Here is a 27,771-nt window from a genome sequence, read left to right as displayed (position 1 = left end):
CTTCTGTCTGGCTGCATGCTCCGCCCCTCCAGGAGGCTGTGTCACAGCAAAGAGCAAAAATAGTGGCACAGTTATAGGAAGCCGGGGCAGGGCAGCTGCAGAGCAGGGACAGCACTGGGCACAGCAGTGTATGGACACCGAGGCACACTGCTGCCCACACACAGCACCCAGGAGGACGGCGGCCACCCAGCACAGCGAGCCTTCCCCCCCAGCATGGAGCTGCTGGCAGAATGAGTAGCTGAAGCCAGGAGGGAGAGAGGGAGGACACCGGCACCGGGGAGCCCACCGGCAGCACAGCCGAGCCCACCTATACAGTACTCAGCCACAGTGCACACTACACCATGGAGGGGACCGCAGGTAAGTGCTCGCCGCATGCGGCATATACTGACTGATAGGGCTGCAGCTGTCAGTGACACACAATGTCATGTATATACACACTACAGGTCCCAGCATGCCTCGCTGAGGGGCGCTGTGTGATGGGAGGCAGATTGGTGTCAGTAACCTGGGCAAGGTGTGGTGAGAAGACGGAGAAGTGGGTTACAGGGAGGAGGGGAGGACGCGGCTGTCTCCAGCCTGCATCCTGTCATCCACAGCATTCACATGGACTGGCCGCCCTAGCCATGTGCGGACTGTGTTTACGTTCTGCCTAGCGCGCCTTCTGATTGGCTGCCGGCAGCCGTGACGTAGTGATTACATAATGAGACAGGGCGCCGAGCGGCTCTCCACGTGAGGCTCCCGGAGGGGACGCGCAGCCGTGACCCATTTTCTGGAACACGTGGATTCCAAACCTCAACCCTCCAACCAATCAGCGCCGGGACGGAATGTCTGGGGCCACGCCCCTTCATGCTGCATTCAGGCCGGTCCTAGAAGCTCACTGATTGGCTGGAGGCTGGGACACGGCTGTCGGGACATGCGGGCACACGTGTGCCAGGAACAGGAGAGCGGCATGAGTCAGGCTTTGTGACTGCGGCGGCTGCCCCGTGCGCTGTTGTGTAATGGCCCCCGTACATAGATTATTATACCGGGCGTCTCACTGCAATAAGGGGAGAGCTATGCGGGCTGTGTGACGTCACTTCTTGGCTACTAGTGTAACAGGTGGCCATTTAAAGGGGAACCTAGTGACCCATAGAGAGGGCAAGCACTTGGAGGTGGAACATGATTTTAATGGTGCTACTCATACCCATTTACTGTAATTCATTTTGTTTATTTTTTTTTGCTATGTTAAAGGGCAGATAATCTGCTATGTGTCTGTGTCATTGTATTCTGGTGCCGGAAAAACTGAAAACAAGCGATACTCCCCTCCCCCCTGTGCCCCCATGCTGGCACTGTCCCCACAGCTCCCTCCCTTCACCATGGGGGGCAATCATGGCTGTACCCCTACCTGCTTTCCTTGCCAGCAGACATCTGAGGATCAGTGGGCCGCCCTCATTCACAGGGTCTGTCTACTGTCTTGTGGGATTATGTCCCATCTACTGGCTAGACATGTCCAAAGCTGGAGCACCTGTTTAAAGGGATAGTTCAGGGAAATATATTGTTTGTAAATCACTTAAAAGCCTAAATCCTCTAGTACTTATAACCTGCTGTATGTCCTGCAGGAAGTGGAATGTTCTCTCCAGTCTGACACAGTTCTCTTTGCTGCCACCTCTGTCCATGTCAGGAACTGTCCAGAGCAGGAGGTTTTCTATGGGGATTTGCTCCTGCTCTGGACAGTTCTTGACATGGACAGAGGTGGCAGCAGAGAGCACTGTGTCAGACTGGCAAGAATCCCCCACTTCCTGCAGGACATACATCAGGTCATAAGTACTGGAAGGCTCTTTTTCTGCCCAAGTTAGTCTTCTGAAGTTTGGTTGTGTCCTTAAAGGGGTTGGTCACAAAAAAAAAAATCTTTCAAATTAACTGGTGTCAAAAAGTGCCAGAGATTTGTAATTTACTTCTATTATAAATCCAAAGTCTTCAAGTACCTATCAGGTGCTGTATGTCCTGCAGGAAGTGGTGTATTCTTTTGACATATCTCTGTCTGTGACAGTAACTGTCCAGATAAGTAGCAAATCCTCATAGAAAACCTCTACTGCTCTCTAGACTGGAAAGAATACCACGTCCTGTTATACACCAGCTTATTAGTACTGGAAGACAAGTTTGTTTTTTGTTTTTTTAATAGAAGTAAATTATACATTTCTGGCACCAGTTGATCTAAAAGAAAAAAAAAATTGGTGAACAACCCCAGCACTGAACCATGCCTTTTAATTATGTGGAGCAGGGAAGGAGGAAGGAGGAGGCTGCACCCTGCCGCTCAGCACAGCCTGCTTCATTCTTTAGATGTCTGACTTAGAACATCATTTACCTGTCTACATACAGAATTTATCTAATTTTATAAAAGAAACCATGTATACATGATGTTTTTTTTAATCACCCTATAGAAGTCTATTGGGGAAAAACACCAGTGAAAAAAAAACGATTAACGATCTCAAACGACCGCTATTACAAAAGAGCTGAAAACGTTCACTCATTTCCATGGAACGATAATCGTTACTTATGATCATAATTGCGATCGTTTTTCTTCGCTATTTATTCGCTATTGCGTTCGTATCTATTGCGAACGACCAAACAATGTCTTATTCAATGCAAACCATTTGCGAGCGTTTTGCGAACGAGCAACGATAAAAATAGGTCCAGGTCTTATAAAGCGATCTACGATTTCTTGTTCGGTCGTTAATCGTTAACTGCATTTCAACCGAACGATTATCGTTTAGATTCAAACGATTTAACGATAATCTGAACGATAATTGTCCGGTGGAATAGGGCCCATAGTGTTGGTCTGTTGTTAAAGATAATAAAACCATACATTTTCCCTTGAAAAACCCTTTACATCCATTGAATACTATGTGCTTAAAGTGTCACTTTTATTAAAAAATATATTTAAAAAAAAAAAGTCAGGAATTGCCGTTCTACCACATTACTGCAGGAGACAGGTTCATAGTAAGTCTATTGAGCTAGTCTGCAGAGAGCCAAAGAGAGAAGTTCCCAGCTGTGCGCTTCCTCCAGCTTGCTCTAGGGGTCTGAACACCCTGACTCTGACTGATACAAAACCTTTCAGGTAGCTCACATGTCAAACGTTTCCTCAAATGACAATGACACTTCACTTTTAGAGTAGTATATCCTATGTGCAGTGCTTTACAAGTAGTGAATAAAATACTAGATGCTACAGCAATAAAGCTTGATATTGGGAAAGTTTTCATAGGTTATGTACACATTCTCAAATCCCATTGAAAAAAAAAACTTTAGAAATTTGTATACAGCAATAACCAGGAATCAAAATATTACGCAGTATACTCGGTCTTATGCCCACAAAGTTACGTCCTCAGACACAACATCTCAGAGGATGTGATTCTTATATAACAAGGATAATCTATAACTTTATTATATCAGTACTATATCTAGTCATATGCTGGGTTTACACAGAGCGATAATTCACCCAATCATACGATTAACGATTTCAATTTTAACAGTGTGTGAACATAGCCTTTCTGTGTTTTCATGAGTCCAATGTAACAAATCTCGTAGCACTCCAGCTCATAAAATCATGATCCTTTATTAATTCACGAATACGAATACATCCAAAACACACAAGATGTGTACACATCTTGTGTGTTTTGGATGTATTCGTATTCGTGAATTAATAAAGGATCATGATTTTATGAGCTGGAGTGCTACGAGATTTGTTACATTGGACTCATATACCGCATGTCCAGCAAGCTCCTGGACTTCGTCTGCACCGCTCTAGATCCTATGGGACACTGTTCCTTCATGAGGTATGAACCAGAACTATTACTAAGCATCATTACGGTTGAGTGGTGAACCTACTCTTTTATGTTTTGTTTCTGTGTTTTCAGTCAACTCCTGGTTTTGGTTGCAAAAATACTGAGTGTGAACATAGCCTGAAGGTGAATCTTTCATCTGTAATTTACATTGAAATCTGCTGACACTGTTAGATGGCCATTAGGTCAAGGAGACACATGGTACCTTTCATATATCTATCTCTGATGCCAGATTGTAGAAAGGTTTTTATTCCCTACAAAGTGTCAGAGAGACTTCTCCGAGCTCCTGATCTTCTGAGGGTATTCCTCAGCCCCTTCCATCACTAACCCAGCTTAGGGTCAGTTATTGGAGGGGGTAGGAAGCTCAAAAGAAAACAAGAAGACATTCAGCGCAAACAAATAGGCTACCCGATTCCTAATGCAAATGTTTAGACAATATAAATGCTAATAGTTGTATAACAGTGTGTTCTGTTATGAAGGTCTTTTTAACAGGACACACGGTTATACAACTATTATCATTTATATTGTCTAAACATTTGCATAAGGAATCGGGTAGCCTATTTGTTTGCACTGAATGTCTTCTCTTTTTCTTTACATGTTTAGGCTGGGTTCACACTACGTATATTTCAGTCAGTATTGTGGTCCTCATATTGCAACCAAAACCAGGAGTGGATTAAAAACACAGAAAGGCTCTGTCCACACAATGTTGAAATTGAGTGGATGGCCGCCATATAACAGTAAATAACTGCCATTATTTCAATACAACAGCCGTTGTTTTAAAATACCAGCAAATATTTGCCATTAAATGACGGCCATCCACTCAATTTCAACATTGTGTGAACAGAGCCTTTCTGTGTTTTTAATCCACTCCTGGTTTTGGTTGCAATATGAGGACCACAATACTGACTGAAATATACGTAGTGTGAACCCAGCCTTAGGGTAGAAACCCACACACCGTATACGCAGCAGATACGCAACAAATAAGCAGCAGAGGTGAGGGGGTTGTTTTCTCTCATAATCTTACACTTTATATAGGTGTTACAGCATGCAGCAGATAGTTGGATAAGCCTCTCTGACATTTTTTTAGGGAATAAAAATCTTTCTCTACAATCTGGAATCAGAGACAGATATATGAAAGGTACCACATGTCTCCTTGCTCTTACAGCTATCTAACAATGTCAGTGGTTTGGAATGTGAATTGCATCTGACAGATTCACTGTAAATGGTTTTGTAGGGAGATTGGTGGGGCACGGAGGTGTGATGTAGTATTTCTGAAAAAGCAGCACTTGTTGGATAGTCCTAAACAATGGTACCAAGAATGAATAAACCATGGACAGACACCTGAGAGGTAGCACATCTGACATCTCCGCAGTGATGCACATTTGACTTGGCCAAGTAGTCATATGTTCTCAATGGGGATGTGAGGGGTAATCTGCTGCCAGACCAGTCTGAAGAGACCCCCATATACTTCAGACAGCCAGTCTCAACAATATTGGTCGATTTAGCCGGGGGTGTTTACTGTGGGTTTTACTAAATCTATGCGGAAAGGGATGTGGAACATGATCTGTAGCAGAAAACAGTATTTTGCTATTGAAGATATATGGCTATATATGTGCTTATATAGATAGCTATATAGTGCTGCATTTTTTTGAATGTGTATATATATGTGCTTATTAGAGATGAGCGGAACTTTGCAGGGAATGTATCTTGAATTCCCTGGAAGATCCTGGCCGCAGATTCCCGGGAGCGCAACTACGCACCCGGGATCGCAGGCATCACGGGCATTGTAATAGAGCGAAGATGCTGTCGGACTTTTGGTTCGTTCATCTCTAGTGCTTATATAGATAGCTATATATGCACTTATATAGATAGATATATTGGTACCTATATAGATCATTATATCTGTGCTTATATAGATACATATTTTTGTACTTGTATAGATAGCTATATACAGTATGTGGTCATATAGATGGCTGTATTTGTGCTCATATAGATAACTATATACAGTATATACTTATAGATAGCTTTATCTGTGCTTATATAGATAACTATATATGTGCTTGGCTTTAGCTCTTGGTGTCCTCTTCAGGTGCTCTATATGCCCGGGGTACCATACTAATATAAGCAGATGGTGGAGGAGGAAAGAATATAGATTGTCAGTATTTCTGAGATGCTGCGCTGTAGGGAAAACACGTGTTCGGCCCCTTTGATCCCACTTAAAAGAGACACAAGGACATTCTTAACTAAACATGTGTTTTACTATGGAGGGGGAGTGTGACTGCCCAAGGGAAATTATGTAACTGGAGGAGCCGAACTAAGGAGCTAAAGGAGAAAGCGTATGCTGCTTTATTATAGGCACAATGACATAAGATCCACAGTCCAGGACTCCGGTGTTATTTAATGGAGGCAATTACCAAAAGTAGATTACACAGCAATGAACACCAGAATGTTTTCTTCTGGCTCTAAGATGGCCGTGGTTGTGTAGCACCGTATTGTGTTTGCATTATACTGCTGACATTGTTAAAGAGAACCTAACACAAAATGTTATAGCTAAATAAATAATAGGACGTAACCTGATTATTTCAGGGCAATATACTGAATAAAAGTAGCTATGTCTGTAGCAGCTATGGTGAGTGCAATACCTCATCCAGACTTGTGCTGTTTGGGGGCGACCTTCTCCGCCGGCGGTGCTGGTCGGGTTCTGGTGTGGTGTTTTTGGGTCTGGTCCTGTGGCATGGGGGTCGCAGGGCCGTCCCATGGCCCCCGTTCCCTGGCTGTGCACGCCTGCGGGGTTGGTGGCCACTGACTGGCACGGTGTGGACTTAGTGTAGGGACCCATGTGTATCAGATACCGGCACGAGGTACATGGGGCAGTATGGCTTGATCAATTCATACACAAAATTCTGATGTGTTTTTTTATTTAGCCTAGGGGCACTAGTATCAGCCATAGGTGTGAGGTGCAGCACTCTTTTTCTTCCCTGAACCGCATACTGAATAAAAGCTTGACTTTTATTTCATTACAGAATAAGAATGACTATGTTGTGACATTCTTAATAGCTGGCCATTTCTTTTCTTTCCTAGGTGGTGTCATTGCATACATCAGCTCCTCAAGCTCAGCCTCCAGCCCTTCCTCCTGCCACAGTGAGAGCTCCAATAGTAGCTTCCAGTCATCCTCCTCTCTTCCATCCTCCCCCAGCAGCTCGGCTTCTGAGGGCAGCAGTGGTGGGAGCAGCGGGAACGGTAACAGCAGAAGTGACCTTCCAAGTGGGACCCTGACCACCATAGATGAATCTCAGAAGAACCAGCAGGTGGACACACTGTGCATAAAAACAACCTATACTAGTGCAGCAGTCTTAACCAAAGGCCATGGCGGAGTCACCACTAGTAAGAGATTCTTAATTCTTGCTTGTAGAATTTAAACTTGACTTGACATGTTGATTGCAGCGTCAAAAATCATGCAGTTTTATTTTTCAGGAGGCCCACTTCCATTGATATGATTGGGAGATTGGGAACCACATGAAAAGGAAGTGGCATGTCACTTCTTTCCTACCCATTCACCTTCTATGCACTGCCCACAGCTCAGAGAAAGCTGTGGCACCATGCTTGACAAGGGTGCATATTTTGCCTGTGTGAATATGGCCTTAGATTGCTTTCTATAAAACAATACACTGACATTGTGTATAGCACTATAAATAAAACCATAAAGCGGTTGTATGGGGTTAAAGGGGTTAACCAGCGCTACAAAAACATGGCCACTTTCCCCCCTAATGTCTCCAGTTCAGGCGCGGTTTGCAATTAAGCTCCATTAACGTCAATGGAACTGCGTTTTAAAACCCCGCCCAAACTGGAGACAAAAGTAGGGGGAAAATGGCCATGTTTTTGTAGCGCTGGATAACCCCTTTAGAAAAAATATTGCTCTTCTTTCTGCTACATTCAAATGAACAAATTTGTCAGGCAATACCACACATCGCCTGTGCACAAGAGTGGCTCTAATTCTGGAAGAAAGTAGCCTTTTTAACATTTTATTCAACCTCCTCAAGAAGGAACCAAGCCTTGAGATAGATCTCCTATTTTCCAGCATATAAGACGACTGGGCGTATAAGACCAACTTTTCCAGTTACAATATAGTTTGGCATATACTACCCCTCTTCCAACGCACACTAAATAAAAATTAATAAAAAAATTCAGACAGTAGCGAGATCTGAGAGGCAGAGAAGGAAGTAATACCAGTAGGATACAAGGGGGTCAGGTGGAAGAGGGGTGTTTTTCTAGGCAAAGCGCCACGTTGCCATATATCTTTTGTCCGTACCCCAGACACCTGCAGCTTGCTCTACCTTTCAAACGGTTGCCGCAAACGGCAGGGATGCAGCCATTCTTTGGCTCCTCCCACCATATGCGGCAACCGCAGATTTTCCAGTCCAGTCAAAGTTTTTTAACACCCGCCCTATACGATGACCCCTGACTTTTGAGGGGATTTTCCTGGGTTAAAAAGTAGTCTTATACGCAGGAAAATACTGTATATTATTATAATATGTAATATTATGAAAATTTATATTATCATTATATATATTATTATTATAATATTATTATTATTTTTTTTTTTTGCTTTACCGAATGATCAGATTACAGAGGCTGCCTATAGAAGTCCATAGAGAGTGGAGGAGGAGGAGAGAGAGCAATACAGAAACACACAGAAGTTGTTACTTTCTTGAGTGTGTGAGATAGAAATCAGCATCTCCTCTGTGTCGGAGGAAAAATGACAATTAGTGATGGAGCTTGCAGAAGGGGAAAATTGTAAAAAAATGCAAAAAAAGGGCCATATAATGGCCAGATATAGTGCTATTCCTTATTTGCTGGCACATGGTGGCTTATTCTGAAAAGTCATAGACAGGTATACTTTAAAGCGTAACTGTCATTTCAGGGTCATTTTTCTGAAAACATTAAATATCAACAGTACAAGCGATTTTAAGAAACTCTGTAATAGGTTTTATGTACTAAAAAAGTTTCCTTCTGTACTGAAAAAGCAATCTCCCAGCCTCCCCCCTCACATCAGATGAAGCAGGATTTCTCTGTCCATTATGTGGCTATGGAGAGGGGAGGGGCTGTTAGGAGTGACTGAGCACGGAGCAGTCCTGCACAGCACAACATCCTGCAATCTTCTCTCAGTAAGTTCATAGATAAGCACTGACCTTTCTGACACCTGAATTTAGCGTTTTAGGTGCCCAGAGAGTCTAGAAACAGCTGACCTTCATGTCACCTCTCCCTGCTCCCTCATCTCCCTCGGCCCCTCCCCCCTCCATAAGGATAGAATGGAGAGAGCAGAGCCCGTCTTCACTGGCTTCTCTGTAATGAAGACGTGTTTGCCTGATAATGCACAGATAAGAAGTCAGGGGGGGAGGCTGGGAGATTGCTTCTTGAGTACAGAAGGAGGCTTTTTTGGCTGATGAAACCTATTACAGAGTTTCTTAAAATCGCTTATACTACTGATTTCTGCAATAAAAAAAAATATGACAGTTACGCTTTAAGTTACATAGTTACATAGTTATTACGGTTGAAAAAAGACACATGTCCATCAAGTTCAACCAAGGAGGGGATGGATACAGGGAAGGGGGAGGGGTGATAGGTTCTATACATATGCATTTATATTATTTTGGTCTAAGAACTTGTCTAGGCCGGTTTTGAAGCCCTCTACTGTTTTTGCTGTGACCAGATCCTGTGGTAGACTGTTCCACAGATTCACAGTTCTCATGGTAAAGAAGACTTGTCGCCTCCGGCGACAAAGATGGTCTGACAATAACCATGACATGTTGATCTTTTCAGAGTTCAATGGAATGATACTTCTTTGCAAAGTGTGTGGAGACGTAGCATCTGGATTTCACTATGGTGTCCATGCTTGTGAAGGCTGTAAGGCAAGTGTCATTATTTTTAGTATTTCAATTTTTATGTAATTCTGCTTGGATAACTTTATTGTGTGAGTACTTATCCACAAGATATATACCTATATAAACATTACATTAGTACACCTACAACTTCCATAAAGGACCTATAATGTCCAATTCACATAAGGGTGATAACCCAAGAATAATAGAAAACACCTATATTTTATCGGTGTTTTCTATATACAGTGGTGCCTTGGATTACGAACATAATGTGTTCCAGTACGGTGCTTGTAATCCAAATCCACTCTTAAACCAAAGCAAATTTTTCTATAAGGAATCATAGAAATGCAGACAAATGGTTCCACACCCCAAAAATAATGATTTATTATTCTGAATACCATGTGAAACAGATGAAACAAACATTCAGAAACAGCAGAATATGTGATATTATAAGTTACTGTACAGTAATGGAGAGGATGGTAAACACAAGGGCTGACAGAGACTGCAGGGAGCATGAAGGAATGAGCAGGGCAGATGTTGGCACATACATGCAGTGCGGGGAGAGAGGGGAAACAACTATGGAGAGATTACCTCAGCAGTCCTGTCCCCTCATGCAACCCCCAGCCTGAAGTGGATCTGCTATGATTTGGAAGGTGAGGAAGACTTCCTTGGTCAGAGTACAGTGCTGTAGACCCTGCTATGCAGACAATTCCCCTCCTCTAATCCTGCTCCCACCCAGTACAGGGAGCTCTTAAACCAAAGCAATGCTCTTAAACCAAGTCACAATTTTGAAAAACTGAGCTCTTAAACCAAAACACTCTTAAACCAAGGTACCACTGTATACAACAAATTCCAGTCTCCTCTAGAAAGTATAGACCTTAGAAGTACAAGACAGGATACAATTCAGACATGTATTTGCTGCCTATCACTTCATTGGAGCCTAACCACCTTAAACATTAATCTCCAACCAGTACCAGAATACTTTGTGATGGTTGAGGATACTGTCTCCTGCAGTTCTCAGTATTATGTGATCCTCTGACAGAAGGTCGCTTATGGGAGATCTTTTCTTTAGCTGATTGTTCAGTTTCCTGCTGTATACCATTTCCTCCTATACTCTAATATAAGGATTATGTGCTCTTAGGGTTTTTTCCGAAGAAGCATTCAACAAAACATCCAGTACAAAAAGTGCCTCAAGAATGAGAGCTGTTCTATCATGAGGATGAACCGAAATCGCTGTCAGCAATGCCGTTTCAAGAAGTGTTTGTCAGTCGGAATGTCGAGAGATGGTATGTACCAATAGGGTATTCAGAAAATAGTAAGGGGGGGGGTATCCATTCTTATCCTTTAATATTATCAGGGCTGGTCAGAGGTTGTATGGTGCTTTGTGCTTAAAGGAGTTATCCAAGCTAATGGTGCCTTTACACAGATAGATTTATGTAACATATCTTTGAAGCCAAAGCCAGGTATGGATTTGAAAAGAGAAGAAATCTTTTTGACCTGTTCTCTGCTTATAGTCTGTTCCTGGCTTTGGCCAAAAAAATTTCTTGCAAATACAGCACCCCCCTGTCCTCTGTGTGTGGTATTACAATTAAGCTCCATTCACTTCTGTGCAACTAAGCTGCAAAACCACACCCAAACTGAGCACAAGAGTTGTGCTGTTTCTGGGAGAAAGTGGCCATATTTTTCTAAGCCTAGATAACCGTAGTAATTGCCCTTTGGTGCCCCAAGTCCATTTTTCCTTGTGAAGCTCCTAGCATATATCTCTGACAGAAAGCTGCAAGACAGGGGTGTAACTAGGGAAGGCTGGGCCCCATAGCAAATTCTTTAATGGGGTTAAGGTGAGGGCACATTATCATGGCTAGTCATATTAAAAATAGTATTCACTTAGACCGCCAAGTGTGTCCTTACAAGTACAGGTTTAATTGTCTGCAAAAAAATGTCAGACCTCAGTATGCGAGCCAGCCTGGGCTCTGCATCAAATATCGTAACACTGATCGCCATCAACGATGTGTGTAGGGCAATGTTCCCTAAAGGAAACCTGTCAGCTCCATCAGCACACAATGCTGAATAGCTTATGGTCATTCCATAATGTAAGAAATCCCCTTTTTCTTAATTATTTAAGTGTGCAGGAGGGGGTGCCAAGCTGCTGAAGTGAAGCATCCTGGAAGACCTCTTGGCTCCCCCTCCTTATACTTTTCCTTCTTGACTGTTATACCGGGCTCAGCTTACAGCACAGATCCTGGTCTTAAAGTTTCACCCTTGCATAGTTTAGGGCAGTGAAGGGTTTAATGTGGACATCCCTGGTGGTCTAGGGCAGTAGTTGGTTAATGAATGTATCGCTAATGGTCGAAGGCAGAGAAAGGGTAAAGCTCTATATCCCTTGTGGTTTATGAGGTGAAAGAAATAACGCTGCATCCTTGATAGTGTAGGGCAGTTAGCTGGTTAATGTGTGCATCCCTAGTGATCTAGGTCATAAAAGTTTAGTTTCTATTCACTGCACTTTTGGTATAGTGCAGTGAATAGGTTAATGCTAGCATCCCTGGTGATCTGTGGTTGTTAAAGGGATTATTGTCAGCTTGCCTGGTGATCTATGACAGTGAAGGGGTTAATGTTCACATGCCTGGGGGTCTGTAACAGTGAAGGGGATAACTGCAGCGTCCCTTGTTTTTAGAAGTTGAATAACACTATATGCAGTGCTGTTTTCCTCATCAAATACCACAGAATTTACTGGTATCTTTGTGAGACCTGGGACAGCGCCTAAATAAGCGTGATAAAATGGAACAGTTTTTACAAGCAGGTATTAGGCACGCTCCCCATCTGCACCATGGCCTCCAAGACGTGATGTTGTGCCAGATTCTAATGGTGCCCTATGACCTTCATTCCCTTACCCTGGATCCATCTTCTTCTGTAGAGGTTCCAATAATTTTGACAAGAATAGTCAGAGGGAAGACCCCATTGCAGATGTGAAAAGAGCCTTAATCAGATTTCATGTGGTTTATAAGGCATGGTATTAACATGAAGATATCTCTCTCTCTTTTTCATCTTCCTTCGCAGCCGTACGCTTTGGTCGCATTCCAAAACGTGAAAAGCAAAGAATGCTGATGGAAATGCAGACTGCCATGAAGACCATGATGAACAGCCAGTTTGGTAGCTCAAGACACCAAGAAGCACTGCCAGATTACCAAGCTTCACCTTCACTTTTGCCACCTATGCCCCTTCCTGTTCAAGGAAACTTGGACACCAGTGGTCTCATCTACCCAGATAAAAGCCCCACTCCACCTGCACCTTCTCTTCTTCCTCCAGCTCCTCGAGCGTCAGACGTTAGCAAAGAAGATGTTATCGGTACGGTAACTAGGGCTCACAGAGAAACCTTCATGTATAACCAGGAGCCTTCAGAAATCAAACATGAAGCAATCCACCAGATTGAAGAAAGAATGAATAATGTAAAACACATGACCAAGAGCAACAATATCCACTTCAATAATGGTCTTAGCCCTGCTCGCTGTCCCGCTAGTGAAAGCCAGAATTACATAAACGGACAGCATCGAGGCAACAACACCATGGCTTATTCTAATGTCCATGCTGTCTGTTACTCCAATGAACACAATATAAACATTTCACATGGTTTTTCCCATAAAGGATGCAGTAAAGGAGCCATGTTTGATATATCTCAGGCTGACCATATGACTGGCTACCCATGCATAAGGGGAAGGAGAATGCATCTGGTACATACAGTTTGTTACTTATTATTTTTCTATTGCTATAAAAGTAAATTTTTTAATCACATTTCCATCTTTTATTTTTCTAAAAATGATCCCAACTTTAATTTGCAGGTTCTGTTACAAATCATGTCATTCACCTTTTTCCTAGTCTATGTGAGTTGCAGTGGATTGACCGAATGGTGTTCTTACTTTTATACATTTTGCAGGTCTGTCCAATGAGCATGTCTCCTTTCATGGACCCAAATAAATCAGGACCTCAAATCTGGGAAGAGTTCTCTATGAGTTTTACCCCGGCTGTAAAAGAAGTTGTTGAATTTGCCAAGCGCATTCCAGGATTTAAAGACCTTTCCCAATATGATCAGGTCAACTTGCTGAAGGCTGGAACATTCGAGGTTAGCATATGGTTATGACTTCTTGTCTGTCTTTTCATGTGTATTTTGAGCCCTACGTGTGTAATAATTATTGCACTTCTGTGTGATACAGTCATGTTCTATGAACAACCATTATATAATAAAATTGTTACTGGCCTTAAAATAAATAAAATTAGTTAATGTAGACATCAAAAACAGTTTTCTTCATAAAAAGTGCTTGTCTTCATCCACTGTTCATGTGTCAGGTGACTGAATATGCCCACTGGGAGATATGAAACCTGCACTATGTAAACTTTTTTGATCAACCATTTGTTACCATCTTTTCTTTTTGTTTTGCCAGGTATTGATGGTACGGTTTGCGTCATTGTTTGACGCAAAGGAGCGTACTGTAACCTTTCTTAGTGGGAAGAAGTACAGTGTGGATGAGCTGCGCTCAATGGGAGCTGGGGAGCTGCTGAACTCTGTATTTGAATTCAGTGAGAAGCTTAGTGCTCTGCAGCTTAGTGAGGAGGAGATGAGTTTGTTTACAGCAGTTGTCCTCGTCTCTGCTGGTAAGAACAGAAAGATACTTTTCTTTTTCTCCCTTACATTGCTTGTCCTCTCCTAACAGATCTCATGGTCTACAATCCTACTCATTGATCACTAATGCAGTGTTGTTGACGTCATCAAAAAATCTTTAAATGTACCTGTCATTTAAAAAAACTGTCACAGAGACATGTCAAAAGTTTTAATTGGTTGGCACCTCACTGCTAAGACCTTTACCGATCAGGAGAATGAGCAGGAAGGTAATACGCTTTCAGTCCTTTCCACCGGCATCTCCATAGACTTATAATTGACCTACCTGGATATAGGCCGCTCCAAGCTTGAAGTGAAATGCGCTACCCTGCACTACTTCTAGCACGTTCTCCTGAGACCCCAATTGAAAAAAAACTTTTTCGCAGGTCCATGTGACATGTCAAAAGTTTATTTTAATGATGGTACTCATTTAAAGATGTGGCATTTTATTAAGATCCAAACTGAATCTGAAATTATTGCCTGTAGTGTCACTTTGGAAATGCATTATTCTCTCTCCTACAGGACTGTATTGAGGCTTTTGGGTAACATCTACATGTGTCCCCTTGAGAAATCAAGTTAAAAGCAGTGGACACATTTGAACACATTTTTGATAATTGCATTCTGCATAGGACTTAAACAGTGCTTAGTTAATCTATTACAGCCTCCTTAGTTTCTCTTCTACAGCCTCCTAGTGCTGGCTGATGTGTCCTATATACTTTGAAATCCATCAGAGAAACTAGATGACAATTCATTCTTCAGCCCTTATCTCATCTTTCCTCTCCTAAACAGATTTCTAAGCTGATTTCTAATTAGGTCAATTTTAATGTGGTAATAAACCAGTTTAAAGGGGTTTTCTGATTAAAACTTACTTGTCCCCTAGTTACAGGATAGTTGACAAGTAAGGCCCCATTCACACGTCCGTGTCAGTTTTTACTGTCAGGAAATCCTGATCAGGAGACCTCAAATGTCATCAGGAATTTCCTGACAGTAATCCGCTTTTACCATCAGGAAAAACCTTCAGGATTTCCTGATGAGAAAAAAAAAATAAAATAGTTCTTAATATAGTCTAGTATGCCAACATAAATCACAGGTACCCACACAGCCCCTAGTGTACCTGGATGGCCACAGGCTGCAGAACTACAACTCCCATCATGGCCCGCCAGCAGAGCCATGATGGGAGTTGTACTTCTGCAACCTGGATGGCCACAGGCAAAAGAAGTACAACTCCCATCATGACCTGTCAGCAAGGCATGATGGGAGTTGTACTTCTGCAACCTGGATGGCCACAGGCTGCAGAACTACAACTACCATCATGGCCTGCCAGCAGGCTGGGTGCTGATTTGGGCGTCTGCTTTGCGGTCCCGGGGGGAGGGGGGGCGGAGCTGATCGGGCGGCGGAAGGGTGTCCGTGACTAATTAAAGTGTATGGGTCCGGAAATTCGTCATGATTTCTTGATAGGAAATCCGGATGGTTTTTCCGGACGTGTGAAGGGGGCCTAAGAGATCGCGAGGAATCGATCTGGAGATTGCCAGGGAACACAGTGATTGGACCCCCGCAATCTCTTTCCTGTGGATAGGGGATAAGTAAGTTTTAATACGAAAACCCCTTTAAATATAATGGTTCATGAATGGAGAGATTAGGGCTGCAGACGGTCGCAATTTTTGTGACTTTACACTGAACGAGACACAGCAGCCAATGCTATATGTGAAAATAAAAAAGGCTGGGGAAGAGAAACAAAGCAAATATTTTACTAATGATCTATCGAGGGAGTTTTTTTTTTGAATTTGCCCCATAATAAGTACAAAGCAAGAATAGGAAAAAAATGCATTCCAATGTGTCCATAACCTTTAATCTAACTGTGCATACTAAGCCAAAGATATTTAAAGAGGAACTGTAGCCAACCCCCTTTTTTTTGGGGGGGGGGGGTGTTGTATTTTTTCTTTGAATAGCTTGGTACCCATTACACACCTTTTTACATTTCTTGATCATGTTCCCTCGTGTGGGTTTTGTTTGACAAGATGGTCAGATGGTACCTAATTTTAATAAAGGGGGTGATGATCAGGTGGTGGACATACATACTTAGTATAAAACTGTTACATCCCCTGACTGTGTAATGACACCATCACCTGGTATTCACTCCATTATTAAAATTTACTTCTATGCCCATCTGACTTAACTAAATTGTCAGACAAACTATAAACCCTCATATGTCAGGAATGGGAGAATATATCAAGAATCAGGGCATCCTAAACTATTCATTAATACTAAATTCTTTTTGGGTTAGCTACAGGTGCTCTTTAAAGGGCTTCGCTAGTAGAATTCACCTTGAATTAACAATTCCTTATTCTAATGTTTCATTTTTTTTTCTTTCCTCTGTTCATTCCTCCTAGAAATATCAATAAATCACAATTGTTTGTTATTATTATTATTATTATTATACAATTTGGCTACCTACTTAATAGCCCACAGAGTTTCCATGTATGAATCTGGAGAATTTGGGAACATTAATGGATTGTCCATTTATTAAAAAAAGAATTATCAAATGTCCTGAATGAAACAAAACAAAAAGTAAACTATACTCGCTCTTCTGCTCACTCCAACCTCTCTCTTCTCTCTTAGCTCCTTGCAGAGTGCAGGAGGGATGTGACGGCTTACTCATTTACTCTAAAAAGAATTGTTGCAACATTTAAAACTCAATTTTTCTTGTCTACAGTAATCTCTATAATAAATATATTCAAAGATATGAAGTAGGAGAATAAATTAAAGAAGCCCTGTGAAATAAAAAAAAATCCAAAATGGCAGAAGGGTGCGGAAACATAAGAAACAAAGTATACTTGCCTCTCCTTGTGCCCCGTAGAGCCGCTCCCGGGTAGAGCCTCCAGCCTCCTGCAGCTCCTCCAGCTACAACATCATGGTTTGGCTTTGCTCATTTAGCCAATCATTGACTGGGATGGAACACCGCCCCAGTCGCTAACTGGCTGAGTCGGCAATTGCTCTGCCAAACCGTGATGTTGCAGCTGGAAGAGCCAGGTACATGATGTGACTGGATTCCAGCCGTAGAATTACAACCGGCGGCAGAACCCGGGAGCGGTGCTATGGAGGCATCAGGACAGGTAAGTATACTAAATATATTGTCTAATAAATGAACACATATTGGTAAATAAAATATTTCACTACTCGTCTGTGCTCTTTCACGCTCTCCTTCTTCTCCTGAGGCAGACTGTCTGCTTTGTTGTCATTATTGTTGCACTTCCTGTATAGTGCACACCCTGTAATAGCCTTCCCATTTCTGCTCTACACTGTAGCTCGGAATTTAGCCAACTCTCACTCCCACTATACTTTCTAGACTACTTGACCTCAACAGCCACAGGAACGTCCCACATAGGCAGAAATATTGCTGTCTACAGCCGGAACAGTATACAGCAGGAACAGGAATCTGCTGTAAGATGTACACTAGAAAGAGGGCAACAGCAGACCATTTGCATCCGTGGCCGAGGAAAAGCATTACATACCACAAAAATATCATGAAATAATATTTATCAACATATGTTCATTTTTTACACAGTTTCATTGTCTGAAAACCACCTTTCTACACATCCACCAGCATCAGGCCACAGACAACGCCACTGTTTATCCTTGAATCAGAGTTATTCAGAGGCTTCACAGGCAGCACATGCTATGTGTATCCAGAAGCAGCTTAGTCCTAATAGCTGCATGGGTATATTCTTTCTCAGACCTTTCTTGAACTGACACAGGGAATTGCCTGAAACAGTGTCAGGATAACACTTTCAGAATAAAAATCTGATACTAAGATAAAGGCCAAGTGCACCAAGCATCATTCTATATGTGAAGGACATCCCACTATTAGCAATTACAAATTATTACTACCTCCTGCTCTCCTGGTCTGATCCCACAAAAGAGCTATATTGGCCAAATTGGCTATAATAGAAATAGGTCAGACCACATATTGCATCACATCCAGCAGCATATGGGCAGTGTAACTGCTGACCAGCCATAGTGCCCTTGCAGAGCATTGTCCAGTTTGGCTTACTGACTTCACAACCCTGACAGTTTCTATAGATTGCTATTGGCTCATATTATTTCTTCATATACTTCAGATTTAAAGTGGACCTGTTAGCCGCTAAAGAGGTAAAACTAAGCCCATCAGTAGATAGGGCTGATCATTTAGAAATCTCTGCATATTTTTTATGGCTTTAGTCTTTTCTAGCACTGAGATATAAGCTATTTCACTAATACTCAAACAGGGCTTAGGTGCCCAGGGGGCATTTTTCAAGCATGGCACAATCCCAGGGTTAGCCAGCCCCTCTAGCTTTATTAAAAGCCTCTGTCACTATTTGCATACATCTACCTTAATTTGATTGACAGTGGGCACAGAGAAGGTGAATAAGAGGGGATGGTAAGGGTAACCATGAGTTCTTGCTGTACTGGGAACACCCCCTTGGTACTTGAGCCTCATTTACTTTTTAACAAAAAGGCCCATGGGTCCTATTTCATGGGCCGAGCAGGGCCCGATCGACGATGTAAATGAGCGCCGATCTGCTAGATCGGCGCTCGTTTACTGGGCCTATTCCACGGCCTGACAAGCGTTAAGCTTGTTTCATACATTACCTGTCCAGGCGCAGGTCTTCTCCTTCTCCCGGTCCCGCACTGCAGCAGCTTCGGAGCTCCGAAGCTGCTGTGGCGCGGGACCGGGAGAAGGAGAAGGCCGGCGTCTGGACAGGTATGATTAAATTAGTTCACACATATATATATATATATATAATATATATATATATATATATATATATATGTGTGAACTAATTTAATGCCACGGTTTGTTTCCTCAAACCGTCATGGAAAACATGGGGGACATTTACGAAACTTATATATATTTATATATATATATATATATATATATATATATATATATATATATATATATATATATAAATTCCTAGGTTGGTACACAATTTGCCTACAGGACCTATGATATGGACTTTTATTCATTCCATGTGCAGGTGTATAGGGTCTGAGCCCTACTTGTAATGTTTCTTATAAGGTTGTAGGAATATGTTTGTCATCTCTCTCTCTCTCTATACTGTGCTTATGATATCTTACTTGGATGTTCTGTTAAAAATATGAAAATAATAATTTTATTTATATTTCACTTTATAGATCGCTCTGGTATTGAAAATGTAAACTCAGTGGAAGCGTTGCAAGAAACCCTGATCCGTGCACTGAGGACTTTAATCATGAAAAACCATCCCAATGAGGCCTCCACCTTCACCAGACTCCTCCTGAAGTTAGCAGACCTGCGCTCTCTTAACAATATGCACTCAGAGGAGCTCCTGGCTTTCAAAATTCACCCGTAGGCCTATAAATGACTAAGATATGACGTCTACTGTATGATGTGTGACAGATTAGGTGCGTCCCTAAGGTTATGTCCGGCACAGTGCGAAATTAGCCTATAGAAGTGGCAGAGTGTTTTGTCAAGTAAAGCAGTTCACTAGACTTTAGTGAAATGACTGAGGCATTATAGAGGATATATTCTCATGAATATTGGTGCAGCCTACATATTGGCTACCTCTTCACAACACTGACAATATGCGCACTTTACTCTTCCGCATACCATGATCACACACAGACTCCTCAAGCCTTATTCTGCATTACGTAGGAGGTTTTTAGAATTGGGCACAAACCTAGGAAAAAAAAAAACATAACTCACAAAAAGTAAAGGAGATGTTCATAGGTTTTGAAGAAGGACACTGGGCATTGATCTACTTTAAACCTTATAAAGAACCAAATTTTATTTCACCAAATCACTGCAGGGTATAGTCAAGGCCACCGAAGGTGTTTGTAGCTAGAACATACCCGGCACATGATTGTCACTTTATAGGTGTCTAGAAAATCCTATATATTACAAAGTATGTATCTTATTATCATTTCTAAATGCTTTGCTGGTCTGTTATGTGCCTCCTCAGGATCTGGATTGTTGTCTGTCACACAGATTTTTTTTTTAGCCATGTGAGTCTTTTCCTTTTCTGTATTTATGTGTATATGATATCATCTTTTACTGGCACACTACTTGTTTAGAACCTGTACATAGTTCTAGGTAGAGAGTTACAGCTGAATATATGCCAGCTTCCTTGCAATATTTTAAACTGTGAAGGGAGCTGTTACAAATAGTTATTGTTATGTATGAGATTTATAAAATGTATAAAGATATCCGGTCGTTGAAATGTATATTTTTGAAAGATATTACACTGTATGCTGCAGACATTTGTTACATGGAAGCCTCCCAATGCCGCTGGGTGTTATGCAGCCATGCTGCAACAAGTGACTTAGTGACTTGCTGTACAAAAGGACTGTTGGGCAAGAAACAGCAATGGATAAGTCCAGGCAAATACTAGAAAAATGCCCCATTATTGTATAGGCTCGCGCGTAATTAAGACGCAGATCAACCTTCATCAGCAACCATGTATAATACTGTATTTCGAGGCAATGTAAAACAAATGCTTCTCATTGCCATTTCATGGTCCCATAAAGTGCTGAATTTTAAAGTGACAAATGAGCAGCACAAAAGGGCCCTTATAGCAATTGTATGGACAGGAATTGACTTCAGAAGAATGGAGTTGTCACAATCTTGGAAATACGGCCTGCCCTTCTTCTATAGACTTATGTGTATCCGTAAAAAAAAAAAAAAGTTGGCTAAAGCTTTATAGATACTTGTGTGCTCCAAATAGCAAAATAGGTGTTCATCATTAAAAATGGCTAGACTTGTAATTTCGAAGTTGTTAACACTGTGCTAGGTTTTTAGATGAGAAGAAAGATTAACATTTGGCGTTGTAAGCCGCGCAAGTTTTACAGTGCTTATCTCCTATATGGGTATGACCTTCTGTAAAGGTCCAAGACAAGTCTGGTGGTAGTAAGAATCAATTATATTATTATATGTCACTTGTAGCAAGGCTTTGTGAAAAACCCACCAATACCTAATTATGTGATATTAGGGCTTTTTGTTACTAAAGTCTTTTCTATTTTCATGTCCCACCATTGGGTTAATAAGACCCAACAAAGAGGGCTAATTTTTCTCAGAGCTGCTGCATTCGACCATCTAAGTGGTCTCTTCCCAATAGCAGTACACAAATGTTATGTACATTTTTTTTTGTTTGTTTGTGTGTGTGTGTGTGTGTGTGTGTGTGTGTGTAACATCACTAAATTTTATATAAAACAGAGCTTTTTTTTGATGCAGAGCTAAATATTAACATTTATTTAAGGAAAAAAAATGTTAAATTAATTGATTGTCTCTCCACCTTATTGGATATATAGAAAAAGCAGTAGTCCAGCCTAAAGAAACCTTCAGTGCAAAAAAAAAAAAAAAAAATCAGATTTCCCAGTGTTGGGTATGTTTTTTTTCCCTTTCCTATACAATTTCAACTGCAATAGGGTTTCCTGTTTTTATGTTTTATGGGGTTGATGTGTGGCTTGGAAATGGAATACTCTACTGATATCATGCATTGCCTCTCTAGCACTACATGTATAAGACAAACACTCCAGTGCATATATGTATATTTCTTGTACATGTGTTTCCAGAAGTGGGGGGGTGCATGGCATGAGTAGCCTGTGGCGGCCTAACGCTAAGGAGAAAGATGCCACTTGTAAGTCTTCCCTATATTTCTTAAAAACAGAGAACTAAGAGAAGTAGGAATTGTGGGATTGAGGAGCACCAAACAACGTGGGGTAACACTGGGCAATAGATTTCTTTAAGTTTAGGAACAGCATAACATTATTTTCACTCCTGATGTGTTGCACCAAAAAGGATATGATAAAGTCATTTTTTATATTTTAAACATTGTATGTTAATATGGAATAAGAAGAAAAGTGCAATCAGTGATTCATTAACCTTTTGATTTGAGCTTTTCTTACTTTTGATTCTTATTTATTGCATTTTATGTGATTCTGTTGCTTTTCCAGTCTTGTGCCATACACATTCTGTTTTCTGTTTTACTTCATTTAGAAACTGTTTTATTGAAAGTCAATAATATCAATACGACCTAATATATGGTTTGTAATAGCACAGATCACTCCCTACTTACAGACACGAAGCAGGTTCGTGAGACTCATAGATGCAAATCTGTTGCTTGTCACATTGACAGCAGCGATTGTGAATAGTAAGAGCCCTGTTACATGAGGCAATATTGCCCTGTGTAAATAGAGCTAGCGATCAGCTGATAAATAAGAAACACATGTTCCTTGGCTGATAGGGCCGTTCTGACACATTGTCCTTTCTAGTTGTTAGCAACACAGCGACTCATCGAGCCATGTTAAGGCCCTGTTAATGAGTGCTTGTTTACAGACAGCCTCAAACCTTCAAATAGCACCCTAAAACACAATACCTACCGACAATCACAGTATCGGCTATAGCTATGTTCCAGTGACTTAATAGATAGGCTTGATCTCACTAAATAGCTCGCTCAGCCAGATGCACTTAAACTATGGGGCTCCAAATATTAACTAATGTATCTAAACAACATTTATTTATATATCACAGTATCTCGGGATTAATTTAGGTATAACATTTTTCCAATAATTTATGTATATTTAAATTTATTAACCTGTGGAAAATTACATTTACAGAATAATATAGATTTCTGAGGTCATAACTGCAGACGTTTCATTGTGAACATTCACACATGGTATAGGTATGGCCTCCTAACCAGTGGCTTTTAGGCTGTTTTTAAAGTCCATACATAATGAAGCACTTATTTTAGGAGATGTTACAGTGAGCGAAAACCAGTGACCTCACTGGTGCAGTTCACAGTATGGGTGCCTCTCCTGGGTACAGCAATAGGCTAACATTAAAGGAGAAGTCCAGCGAAAATCAAAAAAAGGAGGAGGGCAAGGTGGTGCAGGAAAATAATAAACAAATTAAATATACCCGTCCTCGTGCCCCGTAGCACCGCTCATGGGTCTTGTTGACAGCCACCAGTGTCCTGCAGTTCTTCCAGCTGCAACGTCACTTACCCGGGTGAGTAATTGACCGCTCAGTCAGTAACTTGAATGGGACATCGCTCCAGTCCTTGGCTGGCTGAGAACAATCACTCAGCCAGGCTGTGACATTGCAGCTGGAAGAGCCCGGTATGTGACGTACCCAGTTTCCACCTGAAAATGACACCCGCCGTCCGTCAGCAGGTCCTGGGAGCAGCGCTGCGGAGACACAGGTTTGGGTGAGTTTACTTTAATATCTACCTGCACCTCCCTGCCTTCCTCCCTTTTTTTTTTTATTTTGTGGGACTTCTTTAAGGTATCACACATGACCTCACATGTCACAAGAGCCATATATTACATTAGAGAAATCAGAATTTTTCTATGCCGAATAGTTGTTTTCTGTCTAGCTCGGATATATAAGTCTCAGGAAATGTTTGGCCGCTTAGAGGCCTGGAGATCATGTTCAAAGGTTAAATGTTTTAAAGAAAATTCTAAGTCATCAACTACAGTTTAGAGAGAAAGAAAACTGCTGCTTAAATGTTAGCATTATACCCTATGGAGTGTTCAGCCATCTCCTGACTTTCACATTTAGTTGTTTGCACCCTTTAGAGCCCAGCTGTCCTGGTTCTAGCCCTACCTCTCTTACCTTTACCAGTCTTATTGTTTTTATGGGGCCTCATGTTGACCCTAGCCTTTTGAGCATTCTATTTTTTTGTCCTCCGTGAGTGTGTACATGTATATGTGGTGCTAGAATAATTTCTGTCATTTCTCTTTAAAGCAAACCAAAGAGGTTCTCCAAATAATGTAATAACTACTTATCACACCTTGAGATAGAGAATGGCATGGTATGACTGCCAAGCCACTTAAACCTTCTCTGTTGTCAGCATTGTGACCAGTTATGCTGTCTTTTCTGACAGACTGGTTGCTAGGGATTTGCCTCCTAACAACCAAAGTCTTTTCAGTCTTACTCATGTCTTTAGCTCAAAGCATAGAGAAGGGGCACAGAGGGTTGGGTACTTATACTCTGCTTTTCTCTACCTCTTACTGCCATTTTACCTTTAGTTGGAGATGGAGATCCTCTTTAGTGAAGAGCAGTTGCGTTTTGTCCATGTTTCTTGTTAGTTCTTTGTGGATAATTGAAAACTACAGAACTGCATGACGTTGTTTCTAATCTGCAAAAAGTTTTGTGTGGAATTTTTAGTGCAATGTTGTGTGAAATGGCAGTCATAAATGTGTTTGTTGCGTGTATACACTTAATACCTTAAGGGCTCCAGAAGATTATAACCTATATCGAAGCAGTAGACTGTTTCGGACTGGAGTACGGATTGTTGTTACTTTTTTATCAGAATATTTTTATATTACTTCATTTATTGATAGCAGAAGGCTCCTATGTGCACACACACACCACATATATAAATATATATATACACGTGACAAATGATAACTAAATCTCTGAAATGTTTTTGTCACCATTTGCCATTTCTACAAGACGAAGCCTTAACTTGCATTACAGTACTAACTTAACATCATTGTCAGATCATGGTAAAAATGCTGCTACATTTCCAATAGCTTGGAAACAAAACGTGAAAAGCGAGAGCATGTTAATACTGTACAATAATGTAGGTTAAGATGGCCGTATACATTCATGCTTGGCTGAGGATACATGCATAGGGAAGGAATACGTTTTATCCAGGACCTGTGCCTACGGTAGTAATGTTGGGTGGACAGCAAAGAAAAGTACTTTGATGTTGCTTCTACCATTATGCAGTGGTCTAGACTAGAGGGAAAGCAGTTCCCTTTTGGTTTAATTTACATAGGTCAAACTAAATTTCCCTGCAGATTTGCAGCTGCACCGTGTCCATTATGTTGTGGATTTGTGTAGAACATACAACACAATCTGCACGTAATGCATGTGGTTTGTTCTGCATATTTGTGGTATATGTGCATAAAATAATTCTGACACATGTGGAATCACCTTAAAGGGGTTAGCAAGGCTAAGAAAAATGTGTCCGCTTTCTTCCAGAAACAGCACCTCAGTTTGGTTGTGATTTTGCAGCTCCGTTCCATTTGAAGTAAATGGAGCTCAGTTTCAGTACAACAAACAATCTGGGGACAGAGGTGGTGCTGTTTTTGCAAAAAAAAAAAAAAGTAGCTTTTTCTAATCCTGGATAACCCCTTTTAATAGGGCGGGATATTCAGCCTGAGTGCCCAGCGCAGCAAAAGCTGTAAATATGGCCCTAAGCTTGTGTACTAGAGAGAGAAATAATCTGGCATATGGAAATCCAACATGCCTGAATATTGTTTCCCCAAACAATTGAGCTGCCCACAATATATATATATTAGGTTGCTGTCAGATCGGCCAGCTTTAGAGTTTTATTGGATGGCCAGCGTCCCTTGCTACAAGAGCTCCTATAATTGTAGGTGTAGTAAGAGGGCAAAAATGGCAAATCAGATTAATGAGAGAAAAGATGCTACAAGCATTGAATACAGGGCATTATCCTATTGTTCACTTCAAGTATGTAATTTTCCACGTTGCTGTTGTTTGTGTGTGATTGTGTATATAGTAGTAGAAAGACGACACTAAAACAGGGAATATCCAAAATCTATTTTATAAAATCTTTGCATCTGCAGTGGGTATCCATGCAAAGTCTACGGCAAGCTAAGGGCCACAACAGAATCAGAGGAAGCCACCAATTTTACTTTGCTTGAAGGAGAACATCCCCTGTGACCGAGTTTTTTTTATGTAAAAAGTATTTATATGTTATTCCTGTGCTGAATTATCTTTGGTTGAATTTACAAACCTATGTGAAAGGAGCATAATGTATACTCACCTGTGCTTTGGTAGTTCTGCTTTGCCATATAGGTTCACGATCCCTTTTCTTAATTATATACAAAGATATTTGAAGTCTGTGAAACTTGGATTTTGATTATAGACACATTGTCCCTATGACAACTCTGATCTCACCAGAGTTCAGGAACAGGAAGTATTTTCATTAGGACAAAAAAATTAGAAGTTTTTCACACAATCTGTAAGTTCTTCTGAGATAACTGTACAAGAATAAGCTGGTTAAAAATGTTTAAGGGCTTTACTAAGGTTTTTTGTTTTCTGATAAATGTTCTTCACCTAAATTTATACGCACAAATATGTAATAGAAAAGGCTGGTGAGCCCCTCATTGCCCCTTTTGTGCCCCACATTCAGTGCCAGTTTGGCTTTTTTGAGATGATGACAGACACATTACCAAGCATTAAGGCTGGGTTCACACATTTTAATTTTTATTTTTTATCCGTTTGTACAGAAAACAGATGGAAAAACATGCATTTGTGTGTATCCATTTTCATCCATTTTTCCATTGACTTCTATTGTAACAAAAAAAGGATCAAAACATTTTTTATGCATTTTAATGCTTCTTTTTTTATAATGGAAGTCAATTGAAAAACGAATCAAAGTGGATGCACACACGTATACGTTTCTTGTAAAAACGGATAAAAAAAAACAAAGTTTGGACTCAGCCTAAATGCTCCCATACACACTAGAAAAAAAACAAAACTTTATTTAACAGTCTGATGACTGTGAGCTCTTCAGTCCAGTGCTAGATTGTTGGCAGTAGAGAAGGGGAGAGGTAGCTTATCAGCCATCAGGTCAAGCCATTATCAATTACATCTTAGGTGGAGAACCTTTCCGATTTTTTGCCCTATACGGTAACACTGCAAAGAGTATGTAAGAGGCCAAAGGGGTTTTAATGGCACCCCTTCGAGATCTGTTACATCATGCCTCTTTGTTCTAGTTGTCATGTTTAATGTTATGGGGGTGCTGAAATACTGAGATTACTGATAACAGAAAAAAAAAATAACTAAAATAATGTGTTGTCTTATATTCTGTGCTGTTGATTTCCACAATGAATACCGTGATATTCCGAGCTGCATTTCTGAGAGATTTTGTACTGTATTATAGTAAAATGACCATTGTTGCCTGCAAAGAAGCAACGTAAGATGTAATTCTCTATATAGACATATGTTAGAATAGAAGTGATCCTAGGCTGCATAAGGCTGTGTGCTTTACTGTGGACCCTCTAGCAACTAGGAACTTCACTTCCAACCTTTTCTGAACTTTATCTGAATGTATTATGTTAGAATTTCAAAGTATAGCATAGGTACTATTGTTTAAGACATGGTGAAAGAATTTAGTTAATTTTCTACATTGTATTGATATGTCTGTGCTGACTGATAAAATGCGCCTAAAATTGAAAAATGGCTTTTAGATTAAATGTGTTTGAATGAACCACTTTAACAGTCGTTGTGGGAAAAAAATGGTTGGGGCAAAACAAAAAGGTGCAAAATGTTTTGACCTGGACATGTAATCCATTAGTTGTAATTTCCTGCTACATGGAGATGTCTGTACAAAGTATATGTTGTTAGCCTTTTCAAATAAACAACTTTACACAA

General features: G+C 40.9%; 1 protein-coding gene across 1 annotated transcript; it reads left to right on the top strand.

Annotated features, from left to right (window-relative positions):
* On the top strand, positions 1-27,771 carry NR1D2 (nuclear receptor subfamily 1 group D member 2). The gene is made up of 8 exons (XM_069958679.1): positions 1-357; positions 6,897-7,199; positions 9,636-9,724; positions 10,836-10,980; positions 12,749-13,419; positions 13,623-13,808; positions 14,128-14,338; positions 19,518-27,771. Exons 1-8 carry the CDS (start codon positions 342-344, stop codon positions 19,712-19,714), a joined length of 1,818 nt encoding a protein of 605 aa, XP_069814780.1. The 5' UTR covers positions 1-341; the 3' UTR covers positions 19,715-27,771.

The sequence above is a fragment of the Dendropsophus ebraccatus genome, chromosome 2 (assembly GCF_027789765.1).
Source record: "Dendropsophus ebraccatus isolate aDenEbr1 chromosome 2, aDenEbr1.pat, whole genome shotgun sequence".
In the NCBI taxonomy this organism is placed as follows: domain Eukaryota; kingdom Metazoa; phylum Chordata; class Amphibia; order Anura; family Hylidae; genus Dendropsophus; species Dendropsophus ebraccatus.
The sequence above is the reverse complement of the archived record's forward strand: the minus strand, read 5'-3'. Positions and strand labels throughout refer to the sequence as shown.